The sequence below is a fragment of the Schistocerca americana genome, chromosome 4 (assembly GCF_021461395.2).
Source record: "Schistocerca americana isolate TAMUIC-IGC-003095 chromosome 4, iqSchAmer2.1, whole genome shotgun sequence".
Classification (NCBI taxonomy): domain Eukaryota; kingdom Metazoa; phylum Arthropoda; class Insecta; order Orthoptera; family Acrididae; genus Schistocerca; species Schistocerca americana.
The window spans coordinates 290,463,973-290,485,607 of NC_060122.1; the positions used below are offsets into that span (position 1 = coordinate 290,463,973).

The 21,635-nt window shown below is 37.9% G+C and overlaps 1 protein-coding gene across 5 annotated transcripts in view; it reads left to right on the top strand.

The window, feature by feature from the left end:
- Positions 1–21,635, top strand: part of LOC124612307 (protein lingerer) — a 125,551-nt gene that overhangs the window by 70,433 nt on the left and 33,483 nt on the right. For 2 of the 5 annotated variants that reach the window (XM_047140423.1, XM_047140425.1), the window contains exons 14-19: positions 2,622–2,781; positions 2,879–3,051; positions 10,792–10,947; positions 13,367–13,492; positions 14,187–14,444; positions 14,554–14,727. In XM_047140423.1, coding sequence (XP_046996379.1) covers positions 2,622–2,781; positions 2,879–3,051; positions 10,792–10,947; positions 13,367–13,492; positions 14,187–14,444; positions 14,554–14,727 — 1,047 coding nt within the window. The remainder of the gene's footprint in view (positions 1–2,621; positions 2,782–2,878; positions 3,052–10,791; positions 10,948–13,366; positions 13,493–14,186; positions 14,445–14,553; positions 14,728–21,635) is intronic. The other 3 variants (XM_047140424.1, XM_047140426.1, XM_047140427.1) reach the window with 3 other exon arrangements.

Sequence of the window (21,635 nt, forward strand, 5' to 3'; positions counted from 1 at the left end):
TGATGAATAATAAAATCTGCTCACCAAGTGGCAGCAGAAAAACACACATATAAAAAGGTATTGCAGTTTGCAGCCTTACAGAACCAGTGGCTCCTTCTGCCAGAAGGGTTTGAAGGGGAACAAAGAGGGGTGATGGAAAAGGACCATTGAGGTTTAGGAAAAGGGGTAGACCTTGGAAAAGTTACCCAGAACCCCAAGTCAGGGGAGACTTCCCAACCCATGTGACATCATAACTGTTTACATTTCTAACAGGTTGCTGGAAAATACTGCAAGTTGTAGTTTGGGAAGCATTACTTTGAGTAAATTTCCTTTTACGCAGGATGAATTATGTTACATGTGAGAATGTGCGATGAATTTCTTAAATAACAGAATGTTAGACTGTCATTCAAAACTGAACGCTGAGGACCAGCCGCTTAGAAAAATTCGGCTCCAGAAGACCAGCCACTTATGCCATTATTTTAAATTTTTCTGGCAAATTTGTGTTTGTTATATCATAAAGGGTAACACACGCCAAAAAAAAGACCAAGTGTCAAGGTTTTTCATATTTAGTATGAAAAATATGGCAAAAGTATAAGTACCCATAAGAAATGCATAGTGAGTCTTTGAGCAGTTTCTCCTGTAATTGACTTTTCTGTGGAAAATTCAAAGTGGTTGATGGAATGTTTACTCAACCAGGTAATCCACAAAATGTTTGGTGCACAGCAATGAAATTAATGATTGTGCTTGTCAGAAATATTCAGCTGCTGCAATTTAATCAAAAAAATTTTGACGACCAATATTATATGTGAAAGCTTAGTTTTTCTTGGAGCTCTAGTGTATGTATATTAATTTAGACTGTTAACTTCTCTTTATTGTTTGCACTACTTAACAATGATGTTGGCTATTGGCTGATTATATCGTGTGTCCTATGCTCTGAATATCTGCTGTCACTGGCTCACGAGATCACGTGACATGAGTTATGATTGGCTGACCAAAGCGCATCGCTATCTCGATTATAATGCTTTGAAAGTTAATGTGTGTTGAAAGTTAATGTGTGGTATTTGGTGGAATTCGTGTTTATACTTTTGTAATACGAAAATATGCAGTGCCAGTATTTCCACTCATCAAAGATCTTTCCAAAACATTTTTTTTAAGTGCAGGGAAATTCTAGGCCAGATTATAAAGCCTTCAACATTGAAATGGATTGACAAGTTTTATAGCTCCAAGGGAATGAATATTGTCACCTAACACGGAAAAAAAATGTACTTTCACTAGGTTATAGTGTATTTTCACCTGAGGAACAGTGTGTCTTTAAAACAGGAAGTGACATTTTAGATGAAAGTCAAATTGAGTCAGGTTTCATCGAGAACTGCAATATGGGTAATACATTTTGACATGATGGGTTTAATTCCTGGAAGCATCTGTTGACAATCTTGATATTGAGTGTACTGTTTATGGATGTGTTATTGTCGTATCCATAGACAGAAATGTGTTTCTGCTGTAAAAAATCCTTCATAAGACGTAGAAATGACAAGTCCAAAGACATTATTAATTTGATAGTGATTGTGAAATTCATAACTAATTTTTCTTAATAATTTTCTGTTAATGGGTGACTAAAGAAACCTTTTTTCCCCCTCCAAAAGAAATATTTGTTAGAATTTAACCACCAGAAGGAAATGAAATATGCCTTAAATGCCAAGTGCAATCACTGAAGATACTGACATAAATTCTAACAAGATTAAAAATCCATGAAAACATAATTTTGTGAAATTCTCCAGTTTAAATTACATTGTTAAATGTAGCATCTATTTTAGAATGGAAGTTAGTAGTTAATACTGTACACTTCCTTGCAAATAAAAAACTGAAATCTTTAATTATGTAGAAACATGCAGGTAGAATGTAAACACTATAGACGTAAAGACCACTCTCCAAAAAGCCGAAGCATTGAACCGGTGATGGACGTGCACAAAAAAAAGACAGAGAACTTTCTAGATTTTGGAGTGATTCTTTTCCAAGCAGTTGTAGACAGGCACCATGCATGCCACCACCGCCAACCCCCCTCCACACACACACACACACACACACACACACACACACACACACACACACCTGTGTCCCTGCATAGTGCAGGTTGGTTACAATGCCAGGAGTGCAGTTTGGCAAGAGGACTAGGGTAGATTGAGAGTTGTGTTGGGTGGGTGCCACTTCTGTGGGTGTATTTGCACTCTAGCCTCAGATAGGATTGCAAGTTTTCTGACCCTTTTTTTTGTGTGCACCTGACAATGACTCATGCTTCTGCTTTCCCGTGAGTTAGTTGTCTTCTTTACTCCTAAAGTATTTACAAACTCACATCTTTCTTACAAAAAAGATAATCATTGTAGTTAAACTACACTCGTATGAAGAGATAAAAGTCTTTTGCTGGACAAGGGGCAGCAGACAATCACAAATAGCAAGTAACAGAATTAGTAACTTCAGGCATCATTAGGAAAGCTCCCAGTGTGTTAGTTGTCAAATACTGCTGAATGTAATGAAAGTTAGTTTGGGTATGAAAGTTTTGTCTATTACTTGTTAACCCCTGTGTGTGTGTGTGTGTGTGTGTGTGTGTGTGTGTAAGACTATATTTTATTCTTTTCTTTTTTCAGTATGATGCAACTACTACTTCAAGCTCCAGCCTTAGTAGTACAAATGTAACCACTGCCAACAGTGGTCTGTCATCCAGTGTTAATGCAGCACCAGCCTTGGGGCTGGTTAGTACTAACCAGACTGTAAACACCACATCTACCAAAGTTACCAGCTCAACTGGTTGGTTTCCAGTATACTTTTCTAAAAGCATAAATGTGTGTTTGTAAAATTAAAATTTAGATTTTTGCTATTGTCATGTTGATATTATTTTCCACAGGCGTGTCTTTAATTACTGGAAAGAGCAGTGTTGTGCCTAACATACCTCCTGGTGTTCCTCCTATGCTTAGTACTCCACAATACATAATGAGCCAAGGTGGCTTACCTTACTTCCAGCAGCCTGTATATAGTTTTGAAGAAATCCAATTGCTGCAACAGAGGATACCACACATGGTGAGTAATTCAAAATTTCAATATTTAAAGAAGGTAAATTTCTGTGAAATGGGAGAAAATTTTGTCAAATGGAATTGCTATCAGTGTGTGTGATTTTTGGAGCAGTTATAAACAAAGTTTCAACCAGATGTATCAGGCAGTTAAAAGCTGATACCCATCTGAAGTGACCATTACAGCAGCAGCTGTGAAACAAAGATTGCCATATTTACCTGACCAGAAGGTGACTGAAAATGAAGATGACCCCCTTTTTCTTAAGAGGCTCCTTGATAATTTTTTTATCTGTAACATATTTTGGGTAATCAAAATTTCATGGTGTTTTATTGATATGTACTTAAAAAGATAACATAATACATATTATAAACTAAAAGATATGATTTGCACCAATATTTACATTGATTTCCTTATTTTGATTACTATTTAAGCCAGTTGATTGTGGTGTCACTCTTTTTAATCATAATCACTGGCATCAACATGTTCATTTGCAAGCCTATTGACATTTCTTGCTTCCTGATCCTCTTCCCATAGCATGAAGTCTTTTGAGCCATCCATATCTTTGGATATGCAGCACTTTCTTGAATCCTGAATAGAGGTTCTGCTCCAGATAGTAAGGATTCATTGCCTCCTTGAAGAAGCCACACACTGTAAAGCTGTTGCAGGTGAACCTTAAGTGTCACAACAATATCCCTTACTTAAAATTGTGGGATCATGCTGCCAAGAATCATTACCAGTTTTGGGTTGGGTGAGGAGGCTAATGAAAAAACCGCAGCATGTAACATATTCCTTCTCTTAAGCAAAGAGCCTAGTATTCCATTCCAAGCAATCTTCAACGAACCTAGCACCAGCCCATTTGTCATCCATTCCTTTTCTTGAAGTCCTGCAGGCAGATTTTCTTTCAGTAAGTTTTCCTGTGAAGAATTGCATATGAGAGGAGCTTCTTTCCATCTGCTAGTGCAGCCAGTATAATTGTTGTGTCTCTCTCATTGCCAGAGCTTCTTAATTACACTTTTAACACCCTTCACATCAACATTAATACTTAACAGAATATCAAAGTAAACAGGTTTTTGATTTGTACTGATCATATGACATAGCAAGTAGTCATGCCGTTTCTTTAAATTGTTAATATGACACTGAAAGCAAGTAGTTTTTCGTTGAATGCCACTGGAAGTCACTGAGCTAACATTGTTCTACGTTGTAATGTAAACCTTGCTCTATACATCATCCTCACACAGCAGCCAGTACTTGCTCTGTATTACATGACACACAGCTCGAATGCCTTGATTCGGATATTTTCTCAAGTAATTGGGATGCCTTCAATGTATCTCTGTTGCAAGTACTGCGCAACATGTTGCTCCAATTTGTGTAACCTTCTTTGCTTCGGCCACGTGAAAATTCGTTGTGTAGAACTCGTGTTCTTTAAGTTTGTCTTTAACTGAAATCACCTATTATTATTATTTGCTTTTGTGATGCCAAATTTTGTTCCTGTTGCACATTACTTTGTGCCCTCTGCTTCAAGAATCACCATTAACTTAAAGTTAGTGTTGTATTGTCTATATGAACCAGTTGTGAATCGTGAACTTGTGGGTGCATGTTCCTCAACATGCATGGCTGTAATTTGTGTCCCTTATCAATTGCCATAATTTACAGTTCTTACAGTGCTTGACGATATCAGCAAACTGAATGACAACAATACATTGGCTCTATACAGGTGACTTGACAGAAATTGTACCACTCCAGATCCAACACTGTAACAAACCTCGAAAGTCAGCAGTGCTGTATAGCAAAGCAGCTGCAGCACTGTTGTTGAAGTTCGTGTTTCATTTGTTGTGTCACTTTCCTAGTGTTCTGTGCAAACATATTTTTGTTAGCATTAATGTGTCTCTTGTAAAAATATATACTGTTGTTGAGTATTTGTCCAATTTTGAAGTCAATTCAGTTTAGACTACAAAGGAATTCAGAGATACTGCAGTTTAAACATAGTAGATGTTCATAAAAAGTGAAGTTCCATTGTATACGTTCCCATGTTTGGCAGCACATTGAAATGTTTCCACTCACCACTCCCTCCCCGCATTTGTCTTTGTGCTCGGCCAAGCTGTTGCTGTCACTGTTCGCCCTTCAACCCTCACGAATTCTTCAAATTAAGTGCACACAGGATGATAAATGGTCAAAGCTTCATCTGTAAATATAAGATTACTGTTGTAGTAATCTACAACACAAAGTAAAAACATTGGACTTAGCAAGAATTTTCAAATTTAGGAGAAACCTGTATTTTTCAGTTGACAAATTTGGGGAAAAAACATCATCTTACAGTCGCGTAAATATGGTGTCTCATGCTTTTGTTAACCACATCCATTTAAAGGATTGGACTGTTGTATGGATCAGAATTGAATTTTATGAAGAGCGTTTACTTTGGATTAACAAATATACACATCACCATTGATGAAAAACTCTCCAACTACTCCATTAATACCATTGTAAATGAGATTGTTGAAGAAATAAATGTATGTATATGGGGCTGCCAGTTACATGTGAGGGAAGCTCAAATTAGTACACAAAACTGTGTGTGAAAAACTGGAAATGGAAAAGAACCGTGTTTACAGTTGATTCCAAATTGTTGGATCTTGAGCAAAATCATAGTGTTTGGTGGTAATTAATCACAATCTGTAGTACTGGACTGTTTCATGGCTGTGAAGGAAATATGCTTTTGCCATTACTCATCGTAGTTGAAACATAGTCATAATAATGGTGACAGTTCAGTTAGACAGGGATGAAGATGGCATAGAATTTTTTTCAGCTGGTTAGTTGTAAGTGGCCACCCTTTGTGTGTGTGTGTGTGTGTGTGTGTGTGTGTGTGTGTGTGTGTTGGGGGGGGGGGGGGAGATCTGAGGATATAATCCTCATACATTACTTGAAAAGTGGCAGGCCCGTAATTTGCGCCTATTGTTCTTAGTTTTTTATTGTTTAAAAGATGAGTTGAAAACGCCAAGCAGTGTAGGAATTCAGAAGTTGACCCCACCACCAGGACAGTCCACAAGTTATAAATGATAAAGTGCACAATTGTTTCATCCTTCACACAAAATTTTCTTCATCTACAACTCAAAATTAAGTGATCATTGCCGTCAGTGTATATTTCACAATTTTTGCAAAACTTGTTTTATTGATGGTTTGGGAACTTTGAAAACTTGCTATAATCCATTCAGTAAAATTTCCTGACAACTGGCAGCAGTGATGGATAACAAGTAACTTTTTACTCTTTCAGCGAAATCTTTACTAACAGTCCTAAAGAGACAGAACATCTGGCATACATTAGCATACTGAAGAATATAGGCATCAAACCTACAGCTTCTGTTACACTTCATTAGAACAGTGAGAAATTTAGATTTGAAAGAGAAAAGATGATTTAAACTTCTCCGTACAAATCATCATGGCTACCGAAAATTTCACTTATACAAAACTTGTATCTCGTTCTTCACACACTATGTCATCAGTGCCAGTTTGATACAAAATGCCTAGAATTTTGAAAGGTGTTTAATTCACTGTCACATCAACACTTCCTAAACAAGATTCATTCCTATTAGATATCTAACTGGGTTTGAGACAACTTTGAAAATATTCTGATTCGTTGTTAGGACACTAAGAAACTGCAGTTTGGCATATGAAACATGAGGATGACCTATGCTTCTGTACAAAAATGTTTAAAAAATCTTAACTGGCAAACATCCCAAGAAAGGTGCAATACATCTCACAAGACCAGTCTTAGAAAATTTCAATAATCACCTTTCGACAAACTACTAATATTCCCATATGTATCTATCCCAAACGATGAGCAGATAAAATTATGCATATTGGAGCTCCCACAGAATTGTAAAAGCATTTCCCACATACTTCTGAAATGAATGGGATGAAATATTAATGTTCATACAGCAAGAAGTATAGTCTGCATCACTTATTAGTTATTCACCTCAGCAACAAATGGGTGAACTTAATATAGTTATTTTGAAAGCTGGACTGTGAATCAACTGTAATAATAATGAAAAGGAAATTGTCCGTGATAAGTTTTTGTTTTTAGTTGAATTTGGCTGCTGCATGAACATAAAAAGAAATAAACAGAAGAATAGAAATTTCTGGGTTATTTTTTTAGTAAACTATGTAGAATTTTCAGGTCCAAGATTTTGGTGTGTCTGAAAAGTTGTGGCAGTGAGACATACATTTTTAATGTGCATAACTTTCAAAACATGAGGGTTGTTCAGCAAGGAGTAGAATAATGAATGTTGGGAAATTTTGAAAGAGGGCCAGGAAAACAAGCAAATGGTTCAAGGAACTGACTTCGGTTAAAGATGTGATTGTAACAGCAAAGAATTTTTTTGGGGGGAGGGGGTGTTGGACAGCATTTAGCCTGGTGGAATGGGCAGTAGGTGAATCAAGGAAGTTCTTCCTTGGATTCCAAGATAAGAAAAGATTGAAACAATGACCTAACTGAAGGTGGGTAGACAACAGAAAATATCCAGAAGGTGGATACATAAGGCTACACTGAAGACCATAATGCATCAAACAGAAGTCTTGGTGTTAGGGTACACATACATTTACAGGTAAGCTAGAAGTAGTGCTTTTGCCTTCTCCTTGTGGCAGTATCATCAATTAGTTCTGACTCCTTCCTCCCTCCTCCCTCCACTGTACCCACCGTTTACTGTCTCAGTATTATTTATTGACCGGCGTGTATTGATACTCATAGAATGAATAGTGTTTTGTGTGCAGTAAAATTGTACTTATCTTGGCAATAGACATGTCTATTAGTTTTCTTCTTTTGTGTCTTTACTTTTTTTAACTGATAATTTTATAGCTGTTACCATCAGGCTTCTCCAGGTTTCCTATGCCTAATCCTTTGAGCTTTATTGCTGTTGTTAACTAAGACTAACTTTGAACTTTGCAACAAACACTCGCAGATTACTACTATTGAATTAATATTTTCCTCAGCTTTATCTAACCCATGAGGACAAAAATTGATTTTCTTCAGCTACAATTGGTCTAAACAGATTTCCTTCCCGGAGGTACACGTACAGAATTTCTGATGGGAACTGTAATACATGAAACAATGAAAGAGAGAAAGAACTATTTTCATGCCACACATACTCTACACTAAATAAAGGGAGCAGCTGTTTAAATAGCAAAAGAACTATGATAATTGTCTTGACATCTCATTCAGTGTGACCTTTCACAAATATGTTACAGAACATCCAATTATGCAAAGGTGTAGCTGCTTCACAAGGACACACTTTGTTTCTCCATTCCTTAAGAATCTTTTTTTTTTTAATATAAGAGAGAAAATTAGGTTTTTTTTCTTCTATTTAACCAAGATTTTACACAAGAGAATGTGTTTTTCAAAAATTGTTTCTTTTTATTGCTTCAGGCTAACACAAAACACAGTGCAATAGATATATTTTTCTTGACAGTGTAAAACAGTGGTCGTCAAACATTTTTGCTTGAGAGCCAATACTGACGAGTGTCAGCGCCTCAGGCCACGTAGGTAGCAACCTTGGTATCAGTTGATAACTTAGATAAATTAGTATGTTATTGGTTCCCAATATACCAGCTATGTTAAGGGTTTCACACTGCTGCCACCTTCAGCAACCCCAAAGTCGTGATACTGTAGTTGTGTGACGAAATGTTGTGTTTTCTCTGTGAGCAGATGATTAATTGATCAATAACAGTAACTGTATTTACATTTAAAGGCACTTTGTGGTATGCAACAGTCACAAATGTCATTTATCTTCTACTCATTTTGTTGGATTATCACCACCTTGATTTAATTTTATGTTCCTTGCCACAAGTAAGTACTGTGATGCAAATGTAAATATTAGGCTACCATACATGTCAGTCAATTACCACAACCTTTATTTGGTATTTACATTTGTCTGCTTTGCCAAATTACAACCAAACTGCTGCACTTCAACATAACCTAGACGTCAAGTCATGCTACAGGTGCATGTGTCACCACAACCAAATTGGCCAGTTTCAGCCAAATGTCAGTTGTACTGTACTCATTTGAGTGACTCAGTCAAACAATAAAATATTTCCCCTCACACATCCTCAACCTTAATTTTATAAAGTACATATTAAAATATCACTATTTCTGCAAGTATTTTTATTTGTTACTGAACATCAACAAAAACAAAACGAGGATAATGGAATGTATTCGAATTAAGTCAGGTGATGCTGAGGGAATTAGATTAGGAAATGAGACACTTAAAGTAGTAAAGGAGTTTTGCTATTTGGGGAGCAAAATAACTGATGATGGTTAAAGTAGAGAGGATATAAAATGTAGACTGGCAATGGGAAGGAAAGCGTTTCTGAAGAAGAGAAATTTGTTAACATCGAGTGTCAGGAAGTCGTTTCTGAAAGTATTTGTATGGAGTGTAGCCATGTATGGAAGTGAAACATGGACGATAAATAGTTTAGGCAAGAAGAGAGTAGAAGCTTTCGAAATGTGGTGCTACAGAAGAATGCTGAAGATTAGATGGGTAGATCACATAACTAATGAGGAGGTATTGAATAGAATTGGGGAGAAGAGGAGTTTGTGGTACAACTTGACTAGAAGAAGGGATGGTAGGACATGTTTTGAGGCATCAAGGGATCACAAATTTAGCGTTGGAGGGCAGCGTGGAGGGTAAAAATCATAGAGGGAGACCAAGAGGTGGATACACTAAGCAGATTCAGAAGGATGTAGGCTGCAGTAGGTACTGGGAGATGAAGAAGCTTGCACAGGATAGAGTAGCATGGAGAGCTGCATCAAACCAGTCTCAGGACTGAAGACCACAACAACAACAACTGAGCATAAAGGTTAACTCTTTGGAAGCCCTCAACACAAGTTCGAGTTTTTGGATTCAACCGATGGCTGTTAGGTGAACATTATTACAGTATAAAGTATAGCTGAGAACCAAAAATACTTGGTTTGTGCCATATGCGGCCTGTGGACCAAAGTTAGATGACCACTGGTGTAAATCATCTGTATGTCTGCTGATAAAAAAGCAACAACTAGGGTAAAGCCAAGCATTTTGCATATCATAAAATGCTGACATTCTCAAGACATCAAAACCTGAAGTTCATCACTATGCATCTTCCACTTCATATTATTTCCTTTAATATACATTCAGGGTTGTTACATAACTTGAAACTTCAAATTTTGCTTGTAAGTTTTGTTGTCACAATTGCACAGTTGTTCCATTCCAACAAGCTCATTCTTTATCCAACACAATGATGACAATGCTGTTCACTTATTTCATTTTTTTTATCAGTACCATTTGTTTTTGTAAGAAATTGACAAGGTAACTCGGCAACATAAATAGAAACTACTTAACTTAATTTACCTTGCATATTAAACAGTGTTTTTCACATTAAAATTGTAGAATGACCAGACAATGAAAGATTTATAGTTGTAAATTGTGAAAACAAGAAGAGAATATTTTGGAAATAAACTCAACAAGCTGATATCGGTTCAAATATTGCCACATAATTTAGTACAGGATAATATGATCCCTTTAATACTTTCCAGATTTTATGTCCATTTGATTTCAGATATTTGTAGGTCATTTCCATAAATTTGTGCCAATCTTCTGTGCACTGGTGGGAGAAATATTTCTCCCTCCCCCTCACTTTCCAGATGTTTGTAGTTTTCACGTTTTAATGTTCCTTCGTGTAGACATTTTGGAAGGAGACTGTGTGTAAATAAAGGTGTACTTTTTATAGGCCCCTGGCTATTATGACATGAGCTTCCAGGCGCCGACGAGCCTCTCTACGGGGAGGGAAGGTGGCCTTGCTAGTGTAGCGTATTCAATGTCAGATGGCAGGTACACACGAGGTGACAACAATGCGTCACCTGTACCTTCAACACTTTCACAGCAGGTAAGCAGCAAAATAATACCTCCTTAATTGTTTTATGCTGTTATGTTTCAAGAAAACACTAGTAGTTAACTTGATATGGTTTTTATAGCTTGTGCTCAGTCTGTTTGGCTTTCTGTGCAATAGAACAGTAAAGGTTGTAGTGAAAATTTGGAGGTTTTGTAGGTAAAGTCTGGTACACCAGATATGAAAGTTACTTCCGGCATGGACCAAATTACTTTGTAGTTGTTTATGACAAAATCAAAACACCGGAGGTTTATACAAACTGTGTGCTATTTGCAACTGTTTACTCATTCTCCCACTTAAAAGTTGCTGTCATCTTGTTTTGAAAATGTACTATCCAGCTTCACAATCCAGAATGAAATAATGAGGAGCTTTAGAAAACATTTAATAACTAATAGTTTCATTATAAATTAGATCGATAAGGTTTCCTTTTGTGTTTCAAGCTTGTTGGTACTTTAGACTGAGAATGCACAGTGTCTCATTTCATGACAGTTAATACCCTACAAATGAGAAACGCTGTGTGTAGAACTCAAGAATATATGACAAACCCTATTTGGCAATCAATGCTTTAAAATTATAGATACATCAGAGTTAAAAGTAACTGTGCAGTACACACTTCCGGCTTTAGGATTTGGGCACAGGAAGATTGCGTGTGCAGTTAACAGTTATTGGGAATATTTAGATAAGAATGAGTCATGATGAGCTACAATCTAATGTGTAATCTATTTTGGATCCATGTGCTATATATTTGCCAAACCACTCAGTGGGAGAAGGCTCGCAGTATGCCATTCGTGAAGAGTAATATATGTAGGTACTCTCACACACAATATAAGGGAATAATCACCTAAGATTTTTGTAAACAACTTTGTCTCAAATTGATACTTTTCAGTGCACACAACAAATGGCACCATGAGAGTTGCCTAACTTGTTACTTCCCTTCCAGTTCAATTTCTCTTATCTATGTTACAACAAAAATTGTCTCAAAGGTCATTTTGTGATGGTTTTTTGATTGCTTTTTCACTTTGCCTGACTAATGTAACAACCACAAACTTTGAATCCATTAATGACTTTGTTGAAGTAAGCACTTACGAATAGCATTACGTAGAAGTAATTAATTCATTAAGCAATGAAGGCTTTGTAAAAGCTGTGCAGCTCTGCATAGTCCTTGTTTTTTCACAAGAACACCCCCCCCCCCCCCCCCTCACCACACACACACACACACACACACACACACACACACACACACACACACACACACACACACACACGTACGTTCACTCACTTTTGCAACATTATCACAGTAACTGATTTCCCAGACTTGTCATTCACTTTGCCTTGGCCGGAGTATTGATGATATGTTGCTGTGCATCCTTTTGTGCTTCACTTAACAACAAACCAATTCTCCTAATGCTATTTCATATGCAAGTTCATCCTAGTATGACTAGCTTAGTTTGTGTTACTACTTGCATGCATTATACAACTTCCTGCATTTTCACATTGTTTGTAGAACACTGGTATATATGTTCCTTCACTAGAGGAGCAAGTGGAGAAATGCAAGTTAGTAAGTTACAGTTTGGACAGAATATATTTTGGTTATTGCATGTGCATCCACATTTAAGATGAAACACTGATTTGGTTCCATGTATTACATTACTCTGTGGTTCAAGTTTTACTTTTCAAGGTGGAGAACTAATCACTATGCAGATTTGATGGTGTACTTGTCTCATTGTGTAATTTTTTTTACGTACTACACTTTGCAGCTTACCTTGGAGTGGGGAGAAGTGATGGTCTTGTTTCTGGGAAGAATGAAATTTTTATTAAGTGTTTGTGTTCTGTATCAATACTTTACTATTAACAAATTTAGGGGGATGGTTCATTAGATTTATTTCAGAGACCCTAAATAATTAATGTTTTTGAGAAAAGTACCAGCAAGAAAAATTTCATACACCATTGTATTCCTTTTATTAACTTGTTGCTTGCTTTTTATGGTTGTGTGTGCTTCTTTTTGTATAATTGAAAGGCAGTTTTATCACACTTCACAACAGTATTGTTCATTCATAAATGCACATGTTATGTGTCTCGTAAGTATGCCATTAGTGACTAGGCACTTCTGCTACAATTATGTCTTTTTTCCCTTTTGTGTACAGTGTTTTGGTTCTCTCTTTTTATTGATATTGTAGTCCATAGATACTCCTTTTTAATTTGGAGAAATTAAATTATCGTCCTAAATATTGGTTAAGCAATTATTTGGTTCCTATTTAAATGTAACTTAAGTACAGTGATGAACACATTAAAGAATTATTAAACTTATATTATCCTGGAAAACTGCCATGTTTATCAAAATAAATTTCCTAATATTTGTGTGAATTGACGTGTCGTAACGTGTGAAATAGGCAATTTTGAGTTACTAATTTTGCAGAATGCAACACAGGCACATCAGCAGCCGATGTTAAACCCATCTGCCCTGCCTCCTGGTTATGCATACTTCTATGGTGGTGGCATGATGCCTGGCAGCTTCCAGTACGGGACTCCTGCCATATATCAGGTCTGTATTATTATTTCTGTTCCTAATTTTTTAAACATTGTATAGAATACAGGAAAGAGAAACACTGATACAGTTACAATAAATAAAGTAAATTTTGAGCTTGTGAGTTTTATTGTGGCACAATGAAATTTGTAGAACAAACTGATCTGCAAAGTGAATGTCTGCTTTTTCCTGGTGTGATCCTTCGTTGTAAACTTTAGTTTTGGTTCTGGATAACTGCTTCATTCAGTATTGCAGATGACGGAAATTTATGCAGTTGATGATAGTTGCAAACTAAAGATAAAAGTAGTTAATGTGACTTGTCAGAAGACCTCTGTAAAAATCAAGTTTCTTTATGATAGTGGAATAGTTAATTTGAAAACCTAGCAGGCTTGCTACCTAGTACAGTCTCAGGCCATCGTTAGTAATATTCCATACATGATTAATAAATTATTTAAGGAAAATGTCTCCATAGTGTTGCATGCGTGATTTGAACACAGTTCTGAGCATCTTCCTTTAGCACTCTTGTGACTTTTATTCACTCATTTTCATTTTTAAGATTGTGGTTTATTATTATACTGTCATTAAACACACTTTAATATTGTATGTTCGTGGACACTGTCTGGTAATTTTCTGTCATCTACCAATGTTCTGAAACATTCTTGAAAAGTTGAAACACATTGTGACACTTTTTGCTTTCATTGTGCTTGAACAGATGCCACCTGCCACAAATGCACATGGTACGACGACGACATCACAGTATCCTAAGCCTGGTACATACGGGTCTGGTTATGCATCTGGCTATGATGGGTTGACGCAGAATCAAGACTATAGTAAAACTGGCTATGTTGCTGGTAGTCAGTCACAGAGTAAGACTGGAGTGGGTGCAAACACTGGTTCAACAGGGTCCTCTGGTGCAGATCTGAGTGCAACAATGTATGGCAAATCACATGTTGCTATAGGGAAAGTTAATGTAAGTCAAAGACAAGTTTTTATTTTTTTGTATGAAATAAAAAAAATTCCTTTACTCTTTTAAAAACCAGTGTGTCAGTTGGTTTGATGATCTGATTTTTGTTTTGTAGTCATATGATAAACAAGGATTCCATTCTGGTACACCACCGCCATTCAACTTGCCTGGCAGTCAGAGCACACCAATAGCTCCTAGTGGAGCGTACACACCTCATCTGTTTATTCCTGCTATACCACCACATCAGCAACATCACTCAACTACTCTAATGCACCAGCCATTGCATCAGGTAAGGACAATTTCACAATTCGTCATAGGACTAGAAGTATAAATCCTTTCAGAACAGCCTTAATTAGAAGTGGGGCAATATTTGCTTTCACAAAAAGTGTACTTTTAAGCTTCTTGGGTAAGAAAGTGAGACCCATAGAAAAGCATAGAGCTGTATGAGTACAGTATTTTGAGAAAGAGGCTAACATACAAAAATTGTAGATGTGCAATGCAATGGAGATTGGATTTTAACAAGCTTTCGGTACTGATACAGCAAGAGTTGCAGATGTTATGGTACTTAATGTACAATAACAAAATTATGTTGATTGCACAAATGAGAATACCTGTGAGGATTATTTCCAAGGGATTGGGATTAAGTTACTCTTTACTCTACATGTGATTCAGTGTGATGTTCAAGGAGGCAGATTCTAGAATTGTATGGTAAAGTCGTGAGTGGGCAAGGTGACATTTTTTGTCTGACACAAGTTAGCATTGATATTATAAAATTGGAGAACAGACTGTGTGAAACGTGCTCCTTCATTTTCAGTTCTTAAAACAGGGAACTTGATTCAAATGTGGCTTAGTTATCCTTCTGAAGTACATCTCAGAACATCAACCATAAATGACCTCATTAAGAAAATTTACAATATTGTAATGTGTGATTAGTGATGTATAAAACAGTCCATGCAGTTCACATCTCAGATGAAAGTTGCAGTATGTTTCACTTAAAGAATTTAAGTGTGATTGTATTTTGGAAGAAATGTGCCACATTTTTTGAATGCTGGCCACAAGTAAAAACAAAATAAATTTTATCAGCAACATTTGTACCATTAGAAAAATGCTGTAGATATTGTGTGTAGGCATAAAAGGGGGGGGGGTCGGTTTGTGGAGAAAATTATGGAGATATGAAAAACGCATTACCATGTCTAGCGTAGGAAAACTATTGGCATTCCAAGATTCCAGTTGTCTTGGAATGGATAAATACAGGTCTTGTATGACTTGCACCATTCTTCCTGCAAAATAGTGACAACCTCAGGTAATGCTGATCGAGGTGGTTAACAATTATGCACCCTTCTCTCCAGAGTAAACCACAGAGGCTCAATAATATTGAGGTCTAGTGACTGGTGGCCAGGAGAGACACGGCATGGTTGTGCTCACAGAACAAGTCCTGGGTGATGAGAGATGTGTGGACAGGGAACCTGTTGTCTTTGAAAACAGCATCACCATTGGAGAACATTGTACCATGGGCCAGATCCGGTCAGCCAAACTGCTGACATAATCCTTGGCAGTATTGCAGAGTAACTGTGGAATACCATGATCTGGCTGCCCAATGGTGGAAACAATGTGAAAAAAGTATCATCCAGCCAAATTATATTCCTTGATTACATCATAGTCCTGGTTTTATGGCTTCAGCACCACGCTGTTCTGTTATTGGCATGTGCATCACAGATAAATGGCTCTGGAATTCCAGCTTGCCCTACCATTCCCAGCGTATGAAGCTTGATATTCATGCTGTTTTGGTGCTGATAATGTTCATGAGTGACTTCCCCTTATTTGTCACAATCCCCTTTAATGACTGTTTTCACTCAACACATACTTTTGTCAACATTTTGACAGAGTGGATGAAATCTTTCAGATTTCTCTATATACATTATAAATCGCCACTACAGTTCCCTTTGAAATCCCAAACGCTTTGGCTCCCTTGAATATGGAAGCACCCACCACATGAGCATTGACATAATGCACCCACAGCCACACCAAACACTGTTCTGACCACATCTAATACTTACAACATATTGAGGGCATTTCACGGGTGCGATTAATGACTAAGTACAACAGTGCCATCTACAGGCTTGGCTAGCATCTGCACTGCAGTTCAAGCATGTATTTTTCATGGTGTTTCCATATTGATAGTTGGCAATAAATACTGCATAACTCCATTTAGTAAAAAATCATGCTGGTGAAGCAAAAATTGTTTCTTAAGAAACAATATAAAGTGATTCCAAAGCTTGCTACATGAATAACTGTGTAGTAGAAGCCTAATTATTGATATATTATAGAAATCCATGCACTTTCAAATGTCGTTTTGGGGTCATTCCACATCAAATCAACAAATGAAACTGTCATTTTCAACCTTACCCTCTTGGATTTAAATGAAATTAAGTATGCCTATAGTACTCATAAATAGCACCACAAATTAATTTTTTCACATTTTTCTGAGAAAAAGTTACCGAGTAATGGACTTTCAAATATTGAAAAAATGACAAATTTTTGACTCGTGGAACAATGTTGTTTTCTTTATAACTCTAGTTCTAATTAAGCTAGAACCATAAAATTTACTTCATTGGAAAGCTCTTTTAAAGAGATTTTATATGATACCAAACATCATTAGTTTAATATATATACACACATTGTTTATAAAAACAACATTGATGAAATTATCGAATTTTGAAAAACTGTATTTTTAAAATTCTCAAAAAAAAATATGTGAAAGATACACTTTACATCTACATATTCTGAAAGTTTCAACTTGGGATGAGCATGGGATCACTATCAAAAGCAATTCTATGTGTACCATGATTCTCCAAAATCACGGTCAGATTAGTGAATATCTATTATTTGGCTACACATGACAATATTACAGTGTTAGATTTTGTTACATGATCCACAAATTGTACTTTTGAAACGAATAACTGCTTATTAAACTTTAGTGCTAACTATTTATTAATAGCTGTAAAACCACGGGGGAAGAAAAAGAAGCTATCTCTCATTTTAAAGATTATATGTAAAATTATTCTTTGGTGTTACTATCTGCAATCTATTCAGTATTTTATTTCTGGTTAATATGGTCAGCAACTTTCACCTATTGTTGAAAGTGACCCACACATTCTTTTGTTGTGAGGCAGGTGTAGTGAAATTATGTGATTAACTCTGAAATGTGTTTTGAATCTAGCTTATTGGTACTTTTGTACAAATCTCACAAGAGTCTGTAAGTTTGTATGCCTACAACCAGTTAATGTTTGCATACTATTAACATAATTTTTTTTTTTTTTTTTTTTTTTTTTTACAGGAAGTGAAATAATAGAGAAGTAATATTCTGTAGTATTGAATATAGAAAGCTGGGGCATTCAACTTCAAAAACATGTTTTTAAATTAGTTTGTTCACTTGAGAAGTATAAAATGCCTAAAATTTCAGCTTTGTGCTGTAATCCATTTAATGAAAAGGGCCACAAGAAAAACTTACGGCCTGTTTCACAATGGATGATAGCAAGAAAACCTTTCTTAACTTTAAATCAAAAAGTGTGTGACAACTGCTGTAAAAAAATTGCACGAGTAGAAATTTGTGATACGTCTAGCTCAGAAAATGATGATGATCTACTGTATTCTGGGGTGAAACAAGAAAGTGAAAAGGTTTTATGTGATAGTGACGTACAAGACATTGCAGCAAGTGAGGCCTTGGAAAGGTTGAATGCTTCTTTGCAGTCTGTTGGTGAATTGCCAATTAAGAAGAAACAACTGTGTGAAGCAAAATATCCTAAGGAAAAACTAATTAAATTAACTTCAACAATTCCAACAAAGGTATTGCTGCTTCCTTCCAAAAAAGAGGAAGAGGTACATGATCATGCAGAATCTGAGATGACCAGTCAGCTAAAAGATAAATTTCGTACATGTAAATCTCAAAGTAAACAGATGGAAATTCTTACCATTTTACCTAAAAGCTTGAGTGTTGAGAAGCTTCAAAATGAATTTAATGTAACAAATTACATGGCTCGAAGAGTAAAAGATTTGATGAAGGCCAAGGGAATTTTGTCTTCACCAAACCCAAAACCTGGCAAGACTCTTGATCAAACAACTGCTGCTTTTGTTAGAAACTTCTATTGTTCTGATGAGATAAGCAGGGCAATGCCTGGGAAAAAAGATTTTGTGCTTGTGAGAGATAACAGAGAAAAACTGCAAGTACAAAAACGGCTAGTTTTAAGTAATTTACGTGAACTTTCAAGACAACCATCCAGAGCTCCACATTGGATTTTCGAAGTTTGCAGATCTACGTCCCAAAAATTTTGTTTTAGCTGGATGTAGTGGTACACGTAGTGTCTCTGTGTGTGTACTACCCATCAAAACTTCAAACTCATGCTGACTGGATGTAACATTCCTCAGCTGACAAAGGATGAAGATAATCCAATAAAAACTTACAAAGACTGCATTGCAAGAGTTATATGTAATCCGTCATTACCTGCTTGTCATTTTTGTGAATGTAAATTCTGCCCTGGCCCAGAAACATTTAAGACATATCTACAAGATTTGTTGAATATTAATGATATTGATAATATAGCTTACCAGCAATGGGTTTCCGTTGATCACACGTCTCTAGAAACAATCATAAAATCACGTGACAACTTTATTGATTGTTTTTTTGATAAATTAAAATCGCTTACACGACATTCATTTGTTGCTAGTCAACAATCAACTTTCCAAAAGAGACTGAGAAATGAACTTAAAGAAGGCGAAGTCGTAGCGATCTGTGACTTTTCTGAGAATTACTCCTTTGTAATCCAGGACGAAGTTCAAGGCTATCACTGGACAAACATGCAAGCAACGATTCATCCCATTGTTGCTTATTACAAGGATGGGAACAAACTCGAGCACACAAATCGTGTAATTATATCAGAATGCCTAACACATGAGACTGTTGCTGTGCATTTGTTCCTATCGTACTTGACGGACTTCCTGATTGTTAAATTCGGTAGAAAACTAAGAGAAATATATTATTTCTCTGATGGAGCAGCAGCTCATTCTAAAAACAGGAAGAACTTTATCAATCTGCAGAATGAGATTTTCACTCTGCAGCGGAGTGTGCGCTGATATGAAACTTCCTGGCAGATTAAAACTGTGTGCCCGACCGAGACTCGAACTCGGGACCTTTGCCTTTCGCGGGCAAGTGCTCTACCAACTGAGCTACCGAAGCACGACTCACGCCCGGTACTCACAGCTTTACTTCTGCCAGTACCGCGTCTCCTACCTTCCAAACTTTACAGAAGCTCTCCTGCGAAACTTGCAGAACTAGCACTCCTGAAAGAAAGGATATTGCGGAGACATGGCTTAGCCACAGCCTGGGGGATGTTTCCAGAATGAGATTTTCACTCTGCAGCGGAGTGTGCGCTGATATGAAACTTCCTGGCAGATTAAAACTGTGTGCCCGACCGAGACTCGAACTCGGGACCTTTGCCTTTCGCGGGCAAGTGCTCTACCAACTGAGCTACCGAAGCACGACTCACGCCCGGTACTCACAGCTTTACTTCTGCCAGTACCGCGTCTCCTACCTTCCAAACTTTACAGAAGCTCTCCTGCGAAACTTGCAGAACTAGCACTCCTGAAAGAAAGGATATTGCGGAGACATGGCTTAGCCACAGCCTGGGGGATGTTTCCAGAATGAGATTTTCACTCTGCAGCGGAGTGTGCGCTGATATGAAACTTCCTGGCAGATTAAAACTGTGTGCCCGACCGAGACTCGAACTCGGGACCTTTGCCTTTCGCGGGCAAGTGCTCTACCAACTGAGCTACCGAAGCACGACTCACGCCCGGTACTCACAGCTTTACTTCTGCCAGTACCGCGTCTCCTACCTTCCAAACTTTACAGAAGCTCTCCTGCGAAACTTGCAGAACTAGCACTCCTGAAAGAAAGGATATTGCGGAGACATGGCTTAGCCACAGCCTGGGGGATGTTTCCAGAATGAGATTTTCACTCTGCAGCGGAGTGTGCGCTGATATGAAACTTCCTGGCAGATTAAAACTGTGTGCCCGACCGAGACTCGAACTCGGGACCTTTGCCTTTCGCGGGCAAGTGCTCTACCAACTGAGCTACCGAAGCACGACTCACGCCCGGTACTCACAGCTTTACTTCTGCCAGTACCGCGTCTCCTACCTTCCAAACTTTACAGAAGCTCTCCTGCGAAACTTGCAGAACTAGCACTCCTGAAAGAAAGGATATTGCGGAGACATGGCTTAGCCACAGCCTGGGGGATGTTTCCAGAATGAGATTTTCACTCTGCAGCGGAGTGTGCGCTGATATGAAACTTCCTGGCAGATTAAAACTGTGTGCCCGACCGAGACTCGAACTCGGGACCTTTGCCTTTCGCGGGCAAGTGCTCTACCAACTGAGCTACCGAAGCACGACTCACGCCCGGTACTCACAGCTTTACTTCTGCCAGTACCGCGTCTCCTACCTTCCAAACTTTACGTTATCAGCGCACACTCCGCTGCAGAGTGAAAATCTCATTCTGGAAACATCCCCCAGGCTGTGGCTAAGCCATGTCTCCGCAATATCCTTTCTTTCAGGAGTGCTAGTTCTGCAAGTTTCGCAGGAGAGCTTCTGTAAAGTTTGGAAGGTAGGAGACGCGGTACTGGCAGAAGTAAAGCTGTGAGTACCGGGCGTGAGTCGTGCTTCGGTAGCTCAGTTGGTAGAGCACTTGCCCGCGAAAGGCAAAGGTCCCGAGTTCGAGTCTCGGTCGGGCACACAGTTTTAATCTGCCAGGAAGTTTCATATCAGCGCACACTCCGCTGCAGAGTGAAAATCTCATTCTGGAAACATCCCCCAGGCTGTGGCTAAGCCATGTCTCCGCAATATCCTTTCTTTCAGGAGTGCTAGTTCTGCAAGTTTCGCAGGAGAGCTTCTGTAAAGTTTGGAAGGTAGGAGACGCGGTACTGGCAGAAGTAAAGCTGTGAGTACCGGGCGTGAGTCGTGCTTCGGTAGCTCAGTTGGTAGAGCACTTGCCCGCGAAAGGCAAAGGTCCCGAGTTCGAGTCTCGGTCGGGCACACAGTTTTAATCTGCCAGGAAGTTTCATATCAGCGCACACTCCGCTGCAGAGTGAAAATCTCATTCTGGAAACATCCCCCAGGCTGTGGCTAAGCCATGTCTCCGCAATATCCTT